Below are 15,932 nucleotides of genomic sequence, written 5' to 3'. Positions count from 1 at the left end.
GTTGTTATTGTGTGATTCTAAATAATTCTTGTTTAGTGATGATTTTAATTTAGGGCCAGGTTTTTGTGAGAATTTGACGTTGACAGGAAAATTGTGTTTAATGGCTAGTTTTGTCCACGTGTGGATAATTCTTGAGCTGGTTTCAGGAACAAAAGGTAAACTGCAGTGTAATGTACTGTTGTTGGGTTTGTTAGTGTCAATTTTGTTCATGATTTGAGTTTTATTGTGGGGAATGTTGGAGAGTTTTTCAACTATAGCTGGTGGGAATTTATTGGTGTGAATAAAGGAATGCTTTAAGTGGTTAATTTCTTCATTTATGTAGTCTGTTGAAAAGAGTCTTGTGGCTGTGTTTATGAGGTTTTTAAGTGTATTGATTTTTTGTGTAGTGTCATGAGCGGAATTCCAGGGAATGTAGAGGCCAGTGTGTGTGTTCTTGCGGTGAATTTTGGTTTTAAACTGTGTGTCTGATCTAATAATTTTGAGGTTAAGAAAGGATAAATGTTTATTGTTTTCGTGTTCTATGGTAAATTTGATGTTGGGATGAATGGAATTTATGTGTTTAAAGAAAGTTAGTGCGTGTTCTGTAGAAGTGAAACCAGCAAAAGTGTCACGTACCAGTATAGTGGGGGATGAAGCCGCAGAATGTGTGGCTTGTGTTTCGATCTGCGTCATGAATATATTGGCAAGAACGGGCGAAACAGGATTGCCCATACTTAAACCATTTATTTGAAGGAAATGTTCGTTGTTGAAAATGAAGTTGGTTTTAGTTGTTGTAAATCCCCAGCACACTTTTTGCTTCTCTCTTAGAATGTGCATTTACTTGTTGGGGTCATTAATGTAGAGGTCGAGTGCAATATTGCAAGCTTCATTGGCGGGGACTTCGGTAAAGAGTGACACGACATCAAAACTGGCCATTAAGGCTTTCGAATTTAGTTGTTCTAGTGTATATTTAAAATTGAAGGCATCTTTAAAAAATGAACCTGCTGATGTTACATATGGTGTGAGAGCCCAGGCTATGTATTTTCCGAGATTGTAGTTGAATAAATCATAAGTGGACAGTATAGGTCGTAGGGGGCAGTCCTGTTTGTGTGGTTTAGGAATGCCGTAGAGTTGTGGTATGCGTGAATCAGTTTTACGTAGATTAAAATAAAGATCGTCAGTAATTAAATTATCTTTTTTCATTTGTAATAAAGTTTTGTTTAATTGTTTTTCGTTGTGTTTGTTGGGTTATTTGGGATGGCTTTGAATTTCTTTTTATCGGAAAGCCATTTGAATGACCATGTATCTGAAGTTAGCGCCTCCTAACGGATCCCATTCTTGTCTAATATCAGTGGGTCATTAGACGGTGCTTTAAGAAATGAAGAATCGTTTGATGATAAAGGCATACGGTACGGTGTAGTGCGGCCAAAACAACCTACAGAACACCGTGTTATTAGCAGAAGTGATAATTTAGCAATTTTCCACTTCCTGTAGCTCAAACTGTGGTAATCAAAACTATCACATATTTTCTATGGCTGTGCGCTACTGGATCCTTATTTCTAATTCATACCAAATTTCAAGGCAACTCATTAAGAAATACATGAGATATAAAATTTCCAATTTTGATCGAATTTCTTTCTATTTTACTTTTTCCTCACATCGAAAAGTACGGAAAATTTGTTTAATAGAAAACTTACTTAACTTTCATAGATTTTTTTAATTTTGCACACGCCTATGCAAAAAGTACGTAAGCTATCTGTCTGAATATTTTACTACAGTTTCACCTAAAAGCAAAGGTAGACTGCATTTAGTTTTTTGTCATTTGGTTAGGCCAAGTAAACTAGATTAGCAGTTTCATTATTCATTGCCAACTTATAAGCAAAATTTGCTAAATTTTATGACGTTCTCTTAATTAAAGAGTGTTTAGCGTTATGTGATATTAGCTTAAGCAATTAGCGTAAGTAATAATGCTTAATACGGCTGTTCCGAGTGCATGCGAGTGATGACAAGAAACTGTTAATCTAGATTCCATGGCATTACTATAAAGGAAGTTATTAACACTATTTTAGAGAGGAAAAGTACCACCATATATTTTAAAGAATATGGTTGGTTCTGTAAAGCATGTCTTTTCCGAATAATAAGGTTGTAATCCTAAAGCTATGGTTGGTTACTATTGAGTGTCACTTTCTTACTTGCTGTGGTTTGTTGGTGTGTATTGATAAAAAGTCATGATATATATAATCAAAAACTCCTTAGATGTGAAAAAAATTTAAGTGTAACTACCAGTTTGCCCATCAATTTTGATTTCATTCCCTTTAGTCTCACGCTCAATCCTTTTTTTGGCCGCACCTTTTTTTTCACGGGTGAGGTGTTTTTGATTAGCTATTATTTATGCTGGTTGCATATTTTTACCAATCGTAACAAAAAACAGGATCGGTGAAATATTTTTCTAAATAATTAAATCGTATACATTTCAGTTATAAAGAACTAAGACAAATATTAAGCAAAGAAAACAGTGAAAGTTTTTTAAATCAGAATAATAACATCGAAATGCATCAATCTGAGCATTTTTACGATAGTTCGCTAATATTATACTTCTTATTTCTTGTCCAAATCAAGTTTACCTTTAGCTCATCCTGAACATACATCATCGTGTCAGAATATTTACATATAATAAATGGAAAATTGGTAAACGTATTGTTTCATAAGTCTATCTAAACGCAAACTGTAATATCTAACGTTTCTATTTGTTAAGCATAATTTAGCAGTAGTACACTTTTTTTTTCGAAATTATCGGTTTACAGTAGTATTATTTATTTTCGTCACATTTTTCGACATTTTCATGTTTGTTTGTTACTTTTTTGTTTTTGGTTGGTTTTCAACCATAGAGAGAGCCTTGAAGTAAATGTTTTGTTTTCATTTTCAGATCTTTACTTCAAGTAGTGATAGGATTATATTAATAATTAATTCAGGTTATACTAGAGGCGACTTCAAAGTAATTGGGGGAAGAGTCGAGATTATATGTTCCAACTTTCGCTCAGTATTGGTAAGGCAACTTCAAGCAATTCCAGTTAGTGAAATACTTTGCTATAAGAAAAGGAAATTGACTTTGTTTTTAATAACGTATCTCTTAAAGATTATTCTATTTATTTATTTATAAGCCCTATCTGTTGTTGAAGTTGATCAGATAAAAAATATATTCAAAATACAGAAAAATGTGGACATCACATGTCAAAATATTTAAATATCAAACATTTTAGAAATCTGCTTTTCAAAAATGCGACTTGAGCACCACAGGCATTTATAGTTCAGTATATACTACCTGAAGAATTGAATTATCATAGGGCAAGAATATTTTACAAATTTAGATTATGAAAAATTTCAATTACTGATCAGTTCTAACAACCTTAGCACTTGCACGTTAAACAAACAATTCGGTAAGAAAATCGGAGATTGTGATTTTAAAGTTTATATGAATATATCATATGTTATCGTCAATAAAGTATTTAATTAAACATTTAAAAAAGACATAAAAGTTTCATTCGAAAATCTTTGTTAGGCTTCTCCCCAGAATTAACTGTCAGATTCCGTTATCTCAAAAGGTCTTCCTATAAAACTAGTGAAACTCGGTTTTATTCTGCCTCAATCGATTATATTTCGTCTCTTTTTCTTGAATGTTCTACATTTTGCTGTTAAAGGTGTAATTTTTCATCTTAATAGAAATAGAAAATTCACAAAGACTTGTACTTATATTGCTGTTTTTGTTGTATGTTTATGTGAGATCATTTTATATATATAAATTAGCAAAATGTTACAGCACATTCTAACTGTAAGATGGCTGCACCAATCAATATGCTTTATCAACTTGGACACTTCAGGAACAAGCTAGAAGTACAGAATAGATTTCACCTTTTTATAATCCACCTAGTAAATTACAGTACAAGTTCACCTACAACATCGATACAACTACACTACTTACACAGATTAAAGGATGATGAGGTTTGGTGGAATTCGTAAATTTTTAGGTTATCACTTTTTTTTAATTTAGCTTGCTTATTGTAGAGGAGTACTCTAACCCTATAAAGGGATACTTATGATTGATTAGGAAATATGCTTATTGTTTAGATAATGTTAGTTTTTTTATAGTTAGTTTTATAGTGTGCAAGCTGTTAGAAACCATTTAACTGAATCTGAACTTTGCAGAACCATCACAGTACAGGAGAGTCGCATTCAGACTGAGGTGGCACAGGTCATGTGGGTGTTACAATCTATGGCCAGTAAATTTTGGCGCAGATACCAAGCCATGGGAGCAGAAGAATACACCAGGGGGCCAGGCAAAGGTCGCCTGAGAGCTACAGATGCACTAGACGACCGATTTCTACGGTATTTAGCCCTTAGTAATAGCACCAACAGCGCCAGGGGCTTTAGGAACGAGTTTCAGCAAGTCACCAGAGTACGTGTATCATGCTCAACGGTCAGGTACTAGCTCCATGATGCTGGGCTCAGGTTCAAGATACCAGTGAGAGTCCCTGTACTAACCCTGAAGAACATGCCACCTGAACCCTTTAACAATGGACCCTTGTACTTTTCACAGGTGAGTGCAGATTCTGTGTATCTACAAGTGGTCGACGTGTGAGGGTCTGGAGATGTGAAGGGGAGCAATATTCGGGTCTGTAACATTGTCTACCATGATGCTTTTGAGGGGCTCACTCACGGTCTGGGGTGGCATCTGCATGCAGAGGCGTACATAGTTCTATGTGGTGGATGGAAGATCTCTGACAGGAAAACATTACATTGATGAGATTCTTCTACCCATGTTCACCTTTTTGCTGGTGCTGTCGTAGATGAGTTCGTGTATCAGCAGGATGATGCCCGTCCTCATACCGCCAGAATCACGCAGCAATTTTTTGAGGATGAAGGAAGAGAAGTACTGGACTGACCTGTTAAGTCACCGGACCTAAACCCGATTAAGCTTATGTGTGACTTGCTAGGGAGAGATTTTAGAGACAGACAACCTGGTCCTACAACTGTCCAGAAGCAGAGAGCTGTCCTCATCCAAGAGTGGACTGTTTTGCCACTGCAATTTATCCGAAATGTCATCAGCAGTATAGGGAAGAGGTGCAGAGAAGTCATAAATAATAGAGGAGGGCCTACCAGCTACTAAAAACTCATTTTGTTAAGTTTGTGCATCTTAATAAGTTATTTTTCTTTGATATTTATGCACCCACATATCGGCACTTTTCGTTAATTTTGCTTTTTTGTTACTTCTACATGAATATTTCAACTTGGTTGGTATTATGTACCTGTGGTATTTGTAATGAACAAAGTTCATCAATAGTGAACATTGCCTCGTCTTTTGGTTTTCTTCAGAGTTTGAAAACATATTAAAACTTATTATCCTTTAATGTTTGTGAGTAGTGTAGTTCCTAAAAGCATCGAAAATAGACCTGAATGACATGTTAGTTTGAAGAGTTCCCTTTTGAAACAGATTAATTTTGTAATCTTTGTCGTGCATCGAAAATTACCATAGTACTTAGATCCTATGCTTAAGGAGTATTAAATTAGTTGTCATAAGCTCTGCGTCATTCATTTTGAAATAATTTTGAAGTTAAAATGGAGAGTATTTGTCGTGATCATTACAAACAGGTTAGCTTGGGATCGATGAAGTGTCTCTTTTCTTTTTCAAGTGTTTTCAAGAACCAACATTCATATGTTCATTCTATATATATATATATATATATATATATTACTCTTATTGAGGTCGAGTTATTAGAGGTTGTAAAGTTGTATTTTGATTTCATTTCGGCTGAGTGGTAACTTACGCAACGTGACATATTGTTATAACAAAGAGAGCTTTATTTTATCTTTATTTTTTAGAAACAAAACTATGATATTTACTTGTAAGATACCTTGTACTATCTAGCTATAATATTATTTGAAACTAATGATTTACAATAGTTTGACTTTGCTAACGTAATGAAGTTAGGAGTGGTTTATATAAGGCAGGACATATAAAAAAAGTACTTTTCGCTAATAATTAATTGTAAGAGCTTATAAGTGAAAGTAAAGAAAAATGTAATAATATGTCAACCACACTAGATCTGCTATATCCATTGCCGATAAGACCTTTCGCCTAATGCCAAAGATCAATAGGCTGGTTAGGATACGACAGACCTAGTAGTGGTCGAGAAGCGAGTTATATGATCATTTGCTTGAACAACAACCGTTTCGGTGAGCCGTAATTTTTATCAATTTTATTTAATCCATTACACGTCAGAAGTAAAGACATACCAATAAGTTTTTCTAAATCGCAAAAAGCTTAGTACATCTGGGGTATATATATATATATATATTTGATACTATTTTTTCTGTCAAAAATAATAATAACATAAGATGAAGCGTAATTTCTCTTAATTGTTTAGTTGATGTTCTTCTAAAAACACTTCTCATTTTTATAGAACAATTCTGGTACAATAAAGTGTAAAACAACTTTTTCTTTTACAAGTATTAATAAATAATTTAAAACTTCTGGACAATACGGCTTGTTTTATTTAATTTTATTCCAATGTATTTAATTTATATCACTTGGTAAAAGAAAATAATGGTAGAAATCTAATACGAATATACTCTTATTCTAAAAAAAACGAACGTGGCCTAGTGGTTAGCGTGTTGGGCTGTAGTTTCAAGGATTCATGGATCGTGTCTCTTTCCCGCAAAACCTCACTCTGAACTTTAAGGATGTAGATGTTGTTGTAATGTGACGGTCAAATCATACTATTCGATGAGAGGTGTCCAATAATTGGTGGTGGGTGCTGTTGACTAACTGCCTTCCTTCTAGTTTATTAGTTCAAAAATAGGGGCGGCTAGCGCAGATAACCGAAAGAAGCAAAAAAAAAACTTATTTTTGAGGAAATAATTACTTGAATTATTACGTTATTCATGAGTTTCAAGAATTAAAACCAGGCAATATGTCTTTTGATGTGCGATGTTGAGCTATTTTTGATAAACACCAAAACTAATGTTTCACTTTATTAACTACATGTAACATTCTAAGGGGCGTACATAGGGATGTTTAATATTAATAGCTTGGTTTGATCAAAGTTTGTTTAAAACTACGCAAACTTTCCTTCGTTAACTTTCTTAATAAATGACTCAATTCCCTAATAGTGAGAGATTGTCAGTACAAAATAACATCTTGGAAATAAATACAAAATAATTCAAATAAATAGCTCAATAGTTCCCTTTACTCTTGTCTGCGAACTTCTGATATTATATAATATAAAAGTATTTAATTTATTTTGACTTTCTCTTTCAAGGGGGTAGTATACATTGATATATTGACAATAATCTTCTTGTTGTTTTTTCATTTGTCATAGGAACCGGAAACTTTGGAGTCGACTTCAGTGACACTGGGATTATTGACGGTGGTGACGTGGATGGAGCAGCTGTTTGGCATATCTTCTTTATAGTCTTTGTAACGTACGCTATGCTACCACTACCGCTGAAATGGTGCATTGTGGGTGGCTCTCTTAGTTCACTTTCGCATTTTATCGTCACGTGTGTTATTTTTCGAGAAGATGGCGCTTTTGTCAGAAGAGTGAGTGTACTTAAAGATGCATGTAACTGATTATACTTATTGTCATATCATATTTTCACCATGAAGTTAAGAACAAGTAAATTTCGCTAAGACATTTATGTTCTTCATACAAAATTATAATGCAACTCACTCAACGTTTTTTGTTATTGTTATTTCCCCTTTATTTTTATTATTATTACTTATTTTATTGTATATGTAATGCATAAAATATATTGACTATAGTACTATATGTACTACAAATTTAATACCACCATCGTCTCAATTGTTATAGCCAGTATGTATTACCTAACAGTATCATATGAACATATCTAATATTATACAGTGATGCGTTTCGTAACAGTGCGACAATAATCACATCTAAAAATTAAAAAAAAAACTGACATATATTGATGAGAGTTATATCTAAAATCATAGAGTATTACCTACTTTGTAACAGAATCATGCTAACCAGAACTAAAATCATATAACAGAAATGCACTCTGGTATAGTATCATATCAACCAGTTTCAAAATATTAGATACCATTAATGTTAGTTAAATGGACACTAAGGGTATTCAATGTTGATGATTTTTATATTCCTCATATATAAATTAAATTTGATAATGTTGTAATGGAGGATGAAAAAATCACAAATTGAAAACTGTTTTAAAGTAACCATATACCGTTTTCATATTTTTCACAAGTGAATTCTGTTCTGTAACTAATAGCCTTTCACCTTGTGATTATGAAGCTGAAATCCATATGTTATTTTCATTCACACACTCTAAGTTAACTTACCAAAATATATGTCTAATGCTCACACAAACTAAGAGTTATCGATTATCTTCCAAAGTTGGAACGTGAATCTAAAACTCCAATGTATTTTAATGAAAAAAAATGACTTAAAATTCATTGTTTGCTTACTTTTCTAAAATATATTACTCGTTTCCAAGATAGGATTTTGAAATGATATAACGTGCTCATTGCCCTCTCTACAGAGATCACTCACAGTGTGTTTTAGCCTTTACCAACCAACGACGAAGCAAACGATGCTTCTTTAAAACCAAATTAACGATAACGTTATATTATAATTAACGATTATTATGAAAATTACATTCTGTAAATCTAAAACAAATATTACCTTGTCTTAGAAGGAGCTTTCAAAAATGCAAAGTTTATTAATTGCAGATTTCTGATCAGGTCTGGCTCTACTTATTTTGCCACCTTAAGCTAGTTTTCAATCTGCTGAACCTCTCCAATTTGTCTTTCAAGTGTACTACAAAACGGTAGAGATACAAATCAAATTTATTCATTAATGATTATTTATTAAAGCCTGAGGAAATGTTACATGCAGTAAAAGTTAACACTTGGTTATCGTGGCAGTTCAAAATTTTATCACAACGGAAATTTCATTTTTCTTTCTTTCATCAGGCAAAGTCTCACATTGCTTGCTTCAAATTCTTTTTTTTTTTATATATATAATTTCATGCTCGATCAAAACTGTTGCCAGTAATACCAGCTTTGTTTGTGTCGTAGTTCTTCTAAATTAGATTTTAAACAACTTTAATTTGGAAAAACGTTTTTCTCCACAAGCAACTGTGAGAAGGAAATATCAGTAACAAAGGTGTTGGGAAACGACGAAGTTAATTTATTTTTGCACACGTGCTTCAATACACTTTTCGAAATCGTCTTAATCAATCTCAGTTTTAGTCACACATTTCTGTACTCTGATTCTATTTACCTCACCATCTTTGATAAGCTGATTTGGAGATCCACACAATGTTTCAGGAAGGCCCTTGAGCTCATTTTTAACTACTCAGAAATACTGTCTTTGCTGTTTTATTTAGAATCTTCGCCCAAAGCTACACTAGGGCTATTTTGAACCGAGAGAATAGAGTGAAGATAGCTAGTCAACAGCACCCGCCGTTAACCACTGATCTACTCTTATTTTACCAAATAGTTGGATTTGACCGTCTTTCCTATAGTGCATCGACGACCCCAATAAACGGATGCGAACCAGGAACTCTCCGATTCACGGTCAGAGCACGTTAACCATAAGTGACACCCGGCTCGTCAACAATACGTTGCTAAAATCTCTCTTCCAGGGATTCAATGGTTGTGTCGATACATTTGTTAAAAACATTGATCTTTTGAATCAAGGATAGATTTGTTTCATTTTTTTGTGTGTGAAACTCGGTATTCTCATTCTTTTTTATTTCATGAGCAAATTTATTGTTTTTGCTGCAACAATTTTCCATTGATTTCTATTTCTTCAGTCGCGCATGCCTCAGTGTGACAAACCAGAATTATCATTGTCATCTGTTCTGCGTGGATTGTGTCTGAATCCTCTTCGGAAGCAATTGGATGCCCCTTTCCAAGTATCATCTATGACTTTCATGTGTTCCCCCGGTTGGACATCTGTAAGTCTATAGACTTACAACACTAAAATCCGGGGTTCAATTTCCCGCGGCGGACACAACAGATAGCCCAATGGGGCTTTGTTTTAAAACTAAAACGAACTTTCTTTTGTAGTAATTCTATTAAAGTGTTGTTTTTTCATGACAGAATCAAAACGTGCAAATATTCAACAAATTTCAGTAATTTTCCATTTCTGGGCCCAAAGAGCTTTTAGTAATTTCCACGAAGAGTAGTAATTTGAATTCCATGAATTCTTATCAGAGCAATAAGTATTTCAAGTGCAGCTTTCCAAGCGCCATCTCTTGTTTAATTAAGCGCATATTTTCATTATCCATTATCTGATTTATCTTCCTTTGAGATTTTAATTCTTTCAACTGCAGAAATACCTTCAGGTGATTTACTAACTTTTGATGGCGACTTATAAACACGGACAAACTTTTTCAACTTCCTCTGTTTCACGACAGTGAAAAGTCATCTGTACCGAAACTCTTGTAGCAATAAACAAACAAACGTTATGACTGAATACAGAACTCGTTGTATTGGTTCTTTTTCTCCACTGGCAAACTGTCGTACATAATAATTTGTTATGAATTTCCTCCTCTCTTCGTTTTAAAGAATCGTCAAATAACTGCACCTGTATTAGACCTATTTTAACTGACATATGTTGTACCTTTGAGTGGATTTATTTTATTTAGCTGGAGACATCAAGTCAATTACTCTCGTATTGTCGCTTTCTGTCTGCTTTTCCATAAGCCATATTTTTTAAAGTTCAACATATTTAATCATTTTGAAGCTATCATTGTTTTAATCACTACATTTTAGCTATCTTGAATTTTTTACTAACTCAAAAATAAGTTAATAAGGATATTTTTATTCTGTGAGCTTCCTGAAAAGGCAAAACATTTTTTTTCTGCTAGCTAGCTCGAGCCTCGCTTATATACCACAGTGGCCTAGTTTCCAGATTTTTTATTAACTACTAGTTAAAAGTTTTTCTAATGATTTTGTTCTGCCCGCTTCATGAAAAGAAAGCAAGAATTTTCTAGGGTATAGGGAAGGAAATTTAACTTTCCGTCTCCGCTTAAATAGGAAGAAAAATAACAAGGGAAGTAAAGTTAGTACAGCGACCTTAGCATGAATTCATTGGTAAAATTATTTTCATTTTGCAGTCCCTCTATTTTGCTACCCAAGGTGTTTGCCTGCTTTACCTATTTCATAATGCGAGCCCTGTTTCTGGTCTTTAACTATCAAAATGTATAACGAAGATTTTTCGCTTTATTAGGCGTGTTGTACAGTTGATATTTGCATTATAAACAGTTGTATTAACTATATTTCCAGTTACTTTACCAAATGTAAAGATGAATTTTATAATTCATTCACAATAATTTGCTTGATTTTCATACAGGGTCTTAAATCGGTCACTTTTTTTTCATTTAAAGTTCTTAAAATCAAATCTCGTTTATCTGAGATAATACATAGATATTATTTAAATCAATTGTGCAGGTAATTAGTTAGCGTTATATACTATAGTATACGAAATTTACGAAATAAATTTTCTAAACCTTTTATACTTTCTAAGTAATATCTAAACAAGTTTAACTGATGTTAATATCAATGATGTTCATAGGTGATCACCAATGCCCTGTTATATTTGTGCATCAACTTCGTTAGCATGTATACCAAACACCTGACGGATCGAGCCCAGAGGAACGCCTTCCTGGAGACCCGACGATCTATGGAAACACGTTTCAAAATAGAGAAAGAAAATGAAAAACAAGTAAATATCAGACAAAGACAATAGAGAGGAAAAATTTACAATAGTAACCATCAGTTTCGCCTGTTGTAGTCAGATTAATTAAAATAGCTAATAATCATTTTATTTGACTATTATTTGCACAATAACCTTAGAAAATTACAAGTAAAGATGAAACGCTGAAATATTAGCTCAAAAACTTTGTGTTTCTCATTTTAATGAGAAATATGCCAGAACTACCTGTTTTGAATGAAAAATGCTTCAATAAACCTTGCTTATGTTTGTATTTACATGTTTCATAATTATAAAGTATGATTAAAGAACATCTTATTTGTATCTTTCTTAAACAGACAGTGCGAATGGAAAAGCTTACAGATACATTGTTTTAACTCGGTTGACAACATAGCGTTGTCTGTTGTCGTTAAATCTAAGTTTTGAATTCGCTTTTTTGTGTTAAGGTAACTTTTATTGCAATAAAATATACCTATTTCACGTTCTTTACTTGCACGTAATCTCTAAACTTAATCCGATCTGGAATTTGATAAGAATTTCAAAAACATTTGTGTCAGAATTATATAGATTCAACGTATATAGGAAAACCTTCCGTAAAGATGAATCACAAAAAATGCGATACTAAAGCACAACGTAACTTTTTTTTTACGGAATCGACTCAATTGAAATACTTCTGTGCTGAACTAATTTATTTTGAAATATAGAAAAAATATGTTTATTTGCACAATAGGAATATAATTTTCTCTAACTGTAAATATATATTGTTTATATGGTATTGTACATAACATAACCGGCCTCCATAGCTAGAACAATTTATATCTTTATCGCAAACCATTGTCGTGAAAAGAGAAGCTAAAAATTCTACTTTTTAGACGAAGTCACTACTCTATGGCATCAAACTTGAAAGTATATTCATGAAACATCACGAGAGAAACTTCGAAGATATTACCAGCACAATTTATTGTGTTGCATGAAATGTTTTGGAACATTAATGTGTCACTATATCCTAGTTATATAACAACATATTTTCCTCTAAAGTTCAGCTGTATAAAAGGCTTGAAATATTTCTGTTATTATTTTTGTCAAATTTCTACTTACATGATTCTGCGCATACTTCGTGTCTTTGTGTTGAATTGCTTAAATATTAAACTTTTTCATCTGTCTCATAGCGTTATAATCTTATAAGTTTCAAAGTACTGTGTATAAGTTTTTTTTATTGTTGTTTTTTAATTATGTTAACACTTAGTCTTTGGACTTGTTTCACTCAGGAACGCCTCCTTCTTTCTCTGCTACCACGTTTTGTTGCCATGGAAATCATTTCAGACATAGCCCGAGAAGAAGATCATGGGAGGATCTTATCGGCACAGTTTCATAGGATTTACATCCATTGCTACGAGGACGTAAGGTAATTTGTATTTGAATGCAGATATTATATCATCAAAAAAATCTTTCTTTCTTTTCATATCTAACATACTTACTTTGCCGAAGCTACCAATTCGTGCTTAGTCATAAATAACGAAACATAAGCCAATTTCTTTGATGAAATATCATCCTCGTGCTACAAAATTTATCAAAATTACCTCGCTCTTATGTGTTTAAGGAGACATAGAGCAAGTATTACACTACTGGGACAGTTAGGAATAAGGTTAATTAGTTATTGAAAATATCTAAATGTAGCATAAATATTAATAAACATTAAAAATGCATTATGACTCTTACTTTGGAATTTATTCGAACTTAGCTACATAAATTTAAGAGTCGACGTTTTAAGCTAAAATAAATTTAAAAACCTCTTGTTCTTATAATGGCTGGAGACGGCTTAAATGGGTAATGAAGAAAAACTTTAATATTAGTTTAACATAACAGCAAATGTACAATGTTTCGACAAGGTTTTGTCATCATCAGGTACAAGTAATTTACACTGACACATATATACAGTATTGAACAAAGATGTCACATGACCGGAACTGTTGCGAAACATAGAAGAGGTATCTAGGCACCCCGGGGTGTTGGTTTAGAGTAGGGTTGTTTTGTTCAATTAAGATGGATTCCTTGATTTTTCGTTTGTTTATGTTGTTCTTGTTTTTTTTATCGCAAATGATATCTGTTCACCATGGGGAATCGAACCCCGGATTTTATCTTTTTAAGTCCGTAAATCTATCGTTGACCACAGCCTATAATGTTATTACCAAAAATTCAAAATATAATATTCATATAAAATATTTTTCTCATTTGAATTATATTTCTATTTTCTGCATTTTCAAAAACGTTATAAAGGTGTTTTTTTTAAGATTAGTGTTTGTATATATTAAAGAAATCAACAAATGTGTAATAGGTAATGATATTTGATTTTCCTAAGTTTTCATTTCACATTTAAAATTCACTAAACATTACATTGATTATAATTATAGCTTCCCAATGGAATGTGATGTTAACTATTTTAAATTGTACTAAGGATGTTTTTCACTTGACCGACATCTTATGTAACATCACATGGACTTAAATGACTACGTCAGAGACATACTGTTCACTCAAAAATACTGCCACCTACACGACTACTATTAAACGGTTTGTTTTCATTAGTGTAAAGTTAAGCAATGACCTTCTTGCGTTCTGTCCACTGCAGGGAAACGAACCCCGGATTTTAGTGTTGTAAGTCCATGAACTTACCGCTGACCTGCCTGGGGACATCCTAAACGAATAGCGGGATTGACTGGCATAGTTACAGCTCAAAGTGCAGCATATCGCGACTTGAACCTTGAAATCTTCGATCCGCAACTCGGCACACTGATCACTGGGCTTTGTCCAGCCTAACAGAAAAAAGTAAAATGTTTAAAGATCAGTTTGTTTTCATTGCCTTTAATACCTAAGTACAAAATTATTTTATTGTATTTAATACATGATACTGAAGCTAGTTAAGTGATCGGAAATATTTTTGCATAAAATATAAAAAAACTCGGTAACTTTGTAACGTACACGTGAACACAAAGTTTTGTTGCGAATTTTTAGCAAAGGAAAAAAAACAAAAAAAACGCAGTCTAAATGCATATTTTCCTGGAGAAATGAATAACTTAAATATCACTCGAAGAGTTGCCTGACTTATACATGAAACAAATATGTCTGATATTCAAAATTGAATTTAGACATTATAAATTTAATCTGTTGCATACTAAACGCATTCTACTGGATATGTAGAATAAAATGCACTGTGTTCTTATGTGACGCCATAAGTAACAACGCGCCAGAGAAATTTGTTAAGCTTATCATATGCTTTGAATAAGCTCCCTTGAGACCTGTTTCCATACGATAGTTCGCCTGCACTCCAATCCGTCGTTGTTTACTGCGAAACGCTATAAGATTAATTGAAGGTACACGGAAATCTTCTATGCATAGCTAAGTATATTCAGCTGGGGATAGAATCCGCCTCATTGTAGCCTAGAAATGTTGGTTCAAAATCAACACAATTTTCATTTTAGATTTAGACATGTCACTGAGAATAATGTATTGAGAGAGGGAGAAAGAGAGAACATTGGGTATCTTGAATTGTGTAAAATGAAAGCCTAGTTTACCTTTTAAAATGCTTTAGTTAACATTTGAGAAGGTTTTGATACCTGAAGATATGCTAAGCAATGTAAAAGGTCAATATAAAGGTAGCAGTAAAACATTATGAGACTGTTGTATTTATTATCTTGTATAATTTTCATTTATCTTGTGTGTGAGTTAAGGTCATTTAAATAAATTAAGACTATATGGGTTAAAATAAAACTGGGTTTTTGCGAACAGGCATTAAAGCTAATATCACTTAACTATCATTTTGATCCTTTACTTTCTTCAAATGTTTGTTCCAAGAAAAGTTGGATGTAGCACAACTGTTAGTTTACTATTTATCTGAAATTATGATAACAAAAAACGAGGCATTTACTTTGTACACTGCCTCTTAACATTTTCATTTGTCCACTATATCATTTTTTTCTTCTCATACTCATTGCACGAGGCTTTTTTGGGCAAGAGATAAACATTGACTTAGTATACACTTCATAAATCGCCATAGGCTGCAATTCATTCCCAAATATCTCAAACCGAATTAAAGCACAGGATATATTTAAGAAACCTATAGACTACAATGTACACAGCATGGTCACAAGTAAATAGACACCACCTTTTAAGAAAAAATGAAAATTTTCAGTCATATTCACA

At 33.0% G+C, this 15,932-nt stretch overlaps 1 protein-coding gene across 3 annotated transcripts in view; it reads left to right on the top strand.

The window, feature by feature from the left end:
* Positions 1-15,932, top strand: part of LOC106459888 (adenylate cyclase type 8-like) — a 171,966-nt gene that overhangs the window by 61,314 nt on the left and 94,720 nt on the right. For all 3 annotated transcript variants that reach the window (XM_022386792.1, XM_022386781.1, XM_022386786.1), the window contains exons 3-5: positions 7,356-7,576; positions 11,598-11,747; positions 13,004-13,140. In XM_022386792.1, the coding sequence (XP_022242500.1) occupies positions 7,356-7,576; positions 11,598-11,747; positions 13,004-13,140 (508 nt within the window). The remainder of the gene's footprint in view (positions 1-7,355; positions 7,577-11,597; positions 11,748-13,003; positions 13,141-15,932) is intronic.

This window comes from Limulus polyphemus, unplaced genomic scaffold, assembly GCF_000517525.1.
Source record: "Limulus polyphemus unplaced genomic scaffold, Limulus_polyphemus-2.1.2 Scaffold31, whole genome shotgun sequence".
Classification (NCBI taxonomy): Eukaryota; Metazoa; Arthropoda; class Merostomata; order Xiphosura; family Limulidae; genus Limulus; species Limulus polyphemus.
Note: the sequence above shows the minus strand (reverse complement) of the source record. Positions and strands in the feature narration are given on the sequence as shown.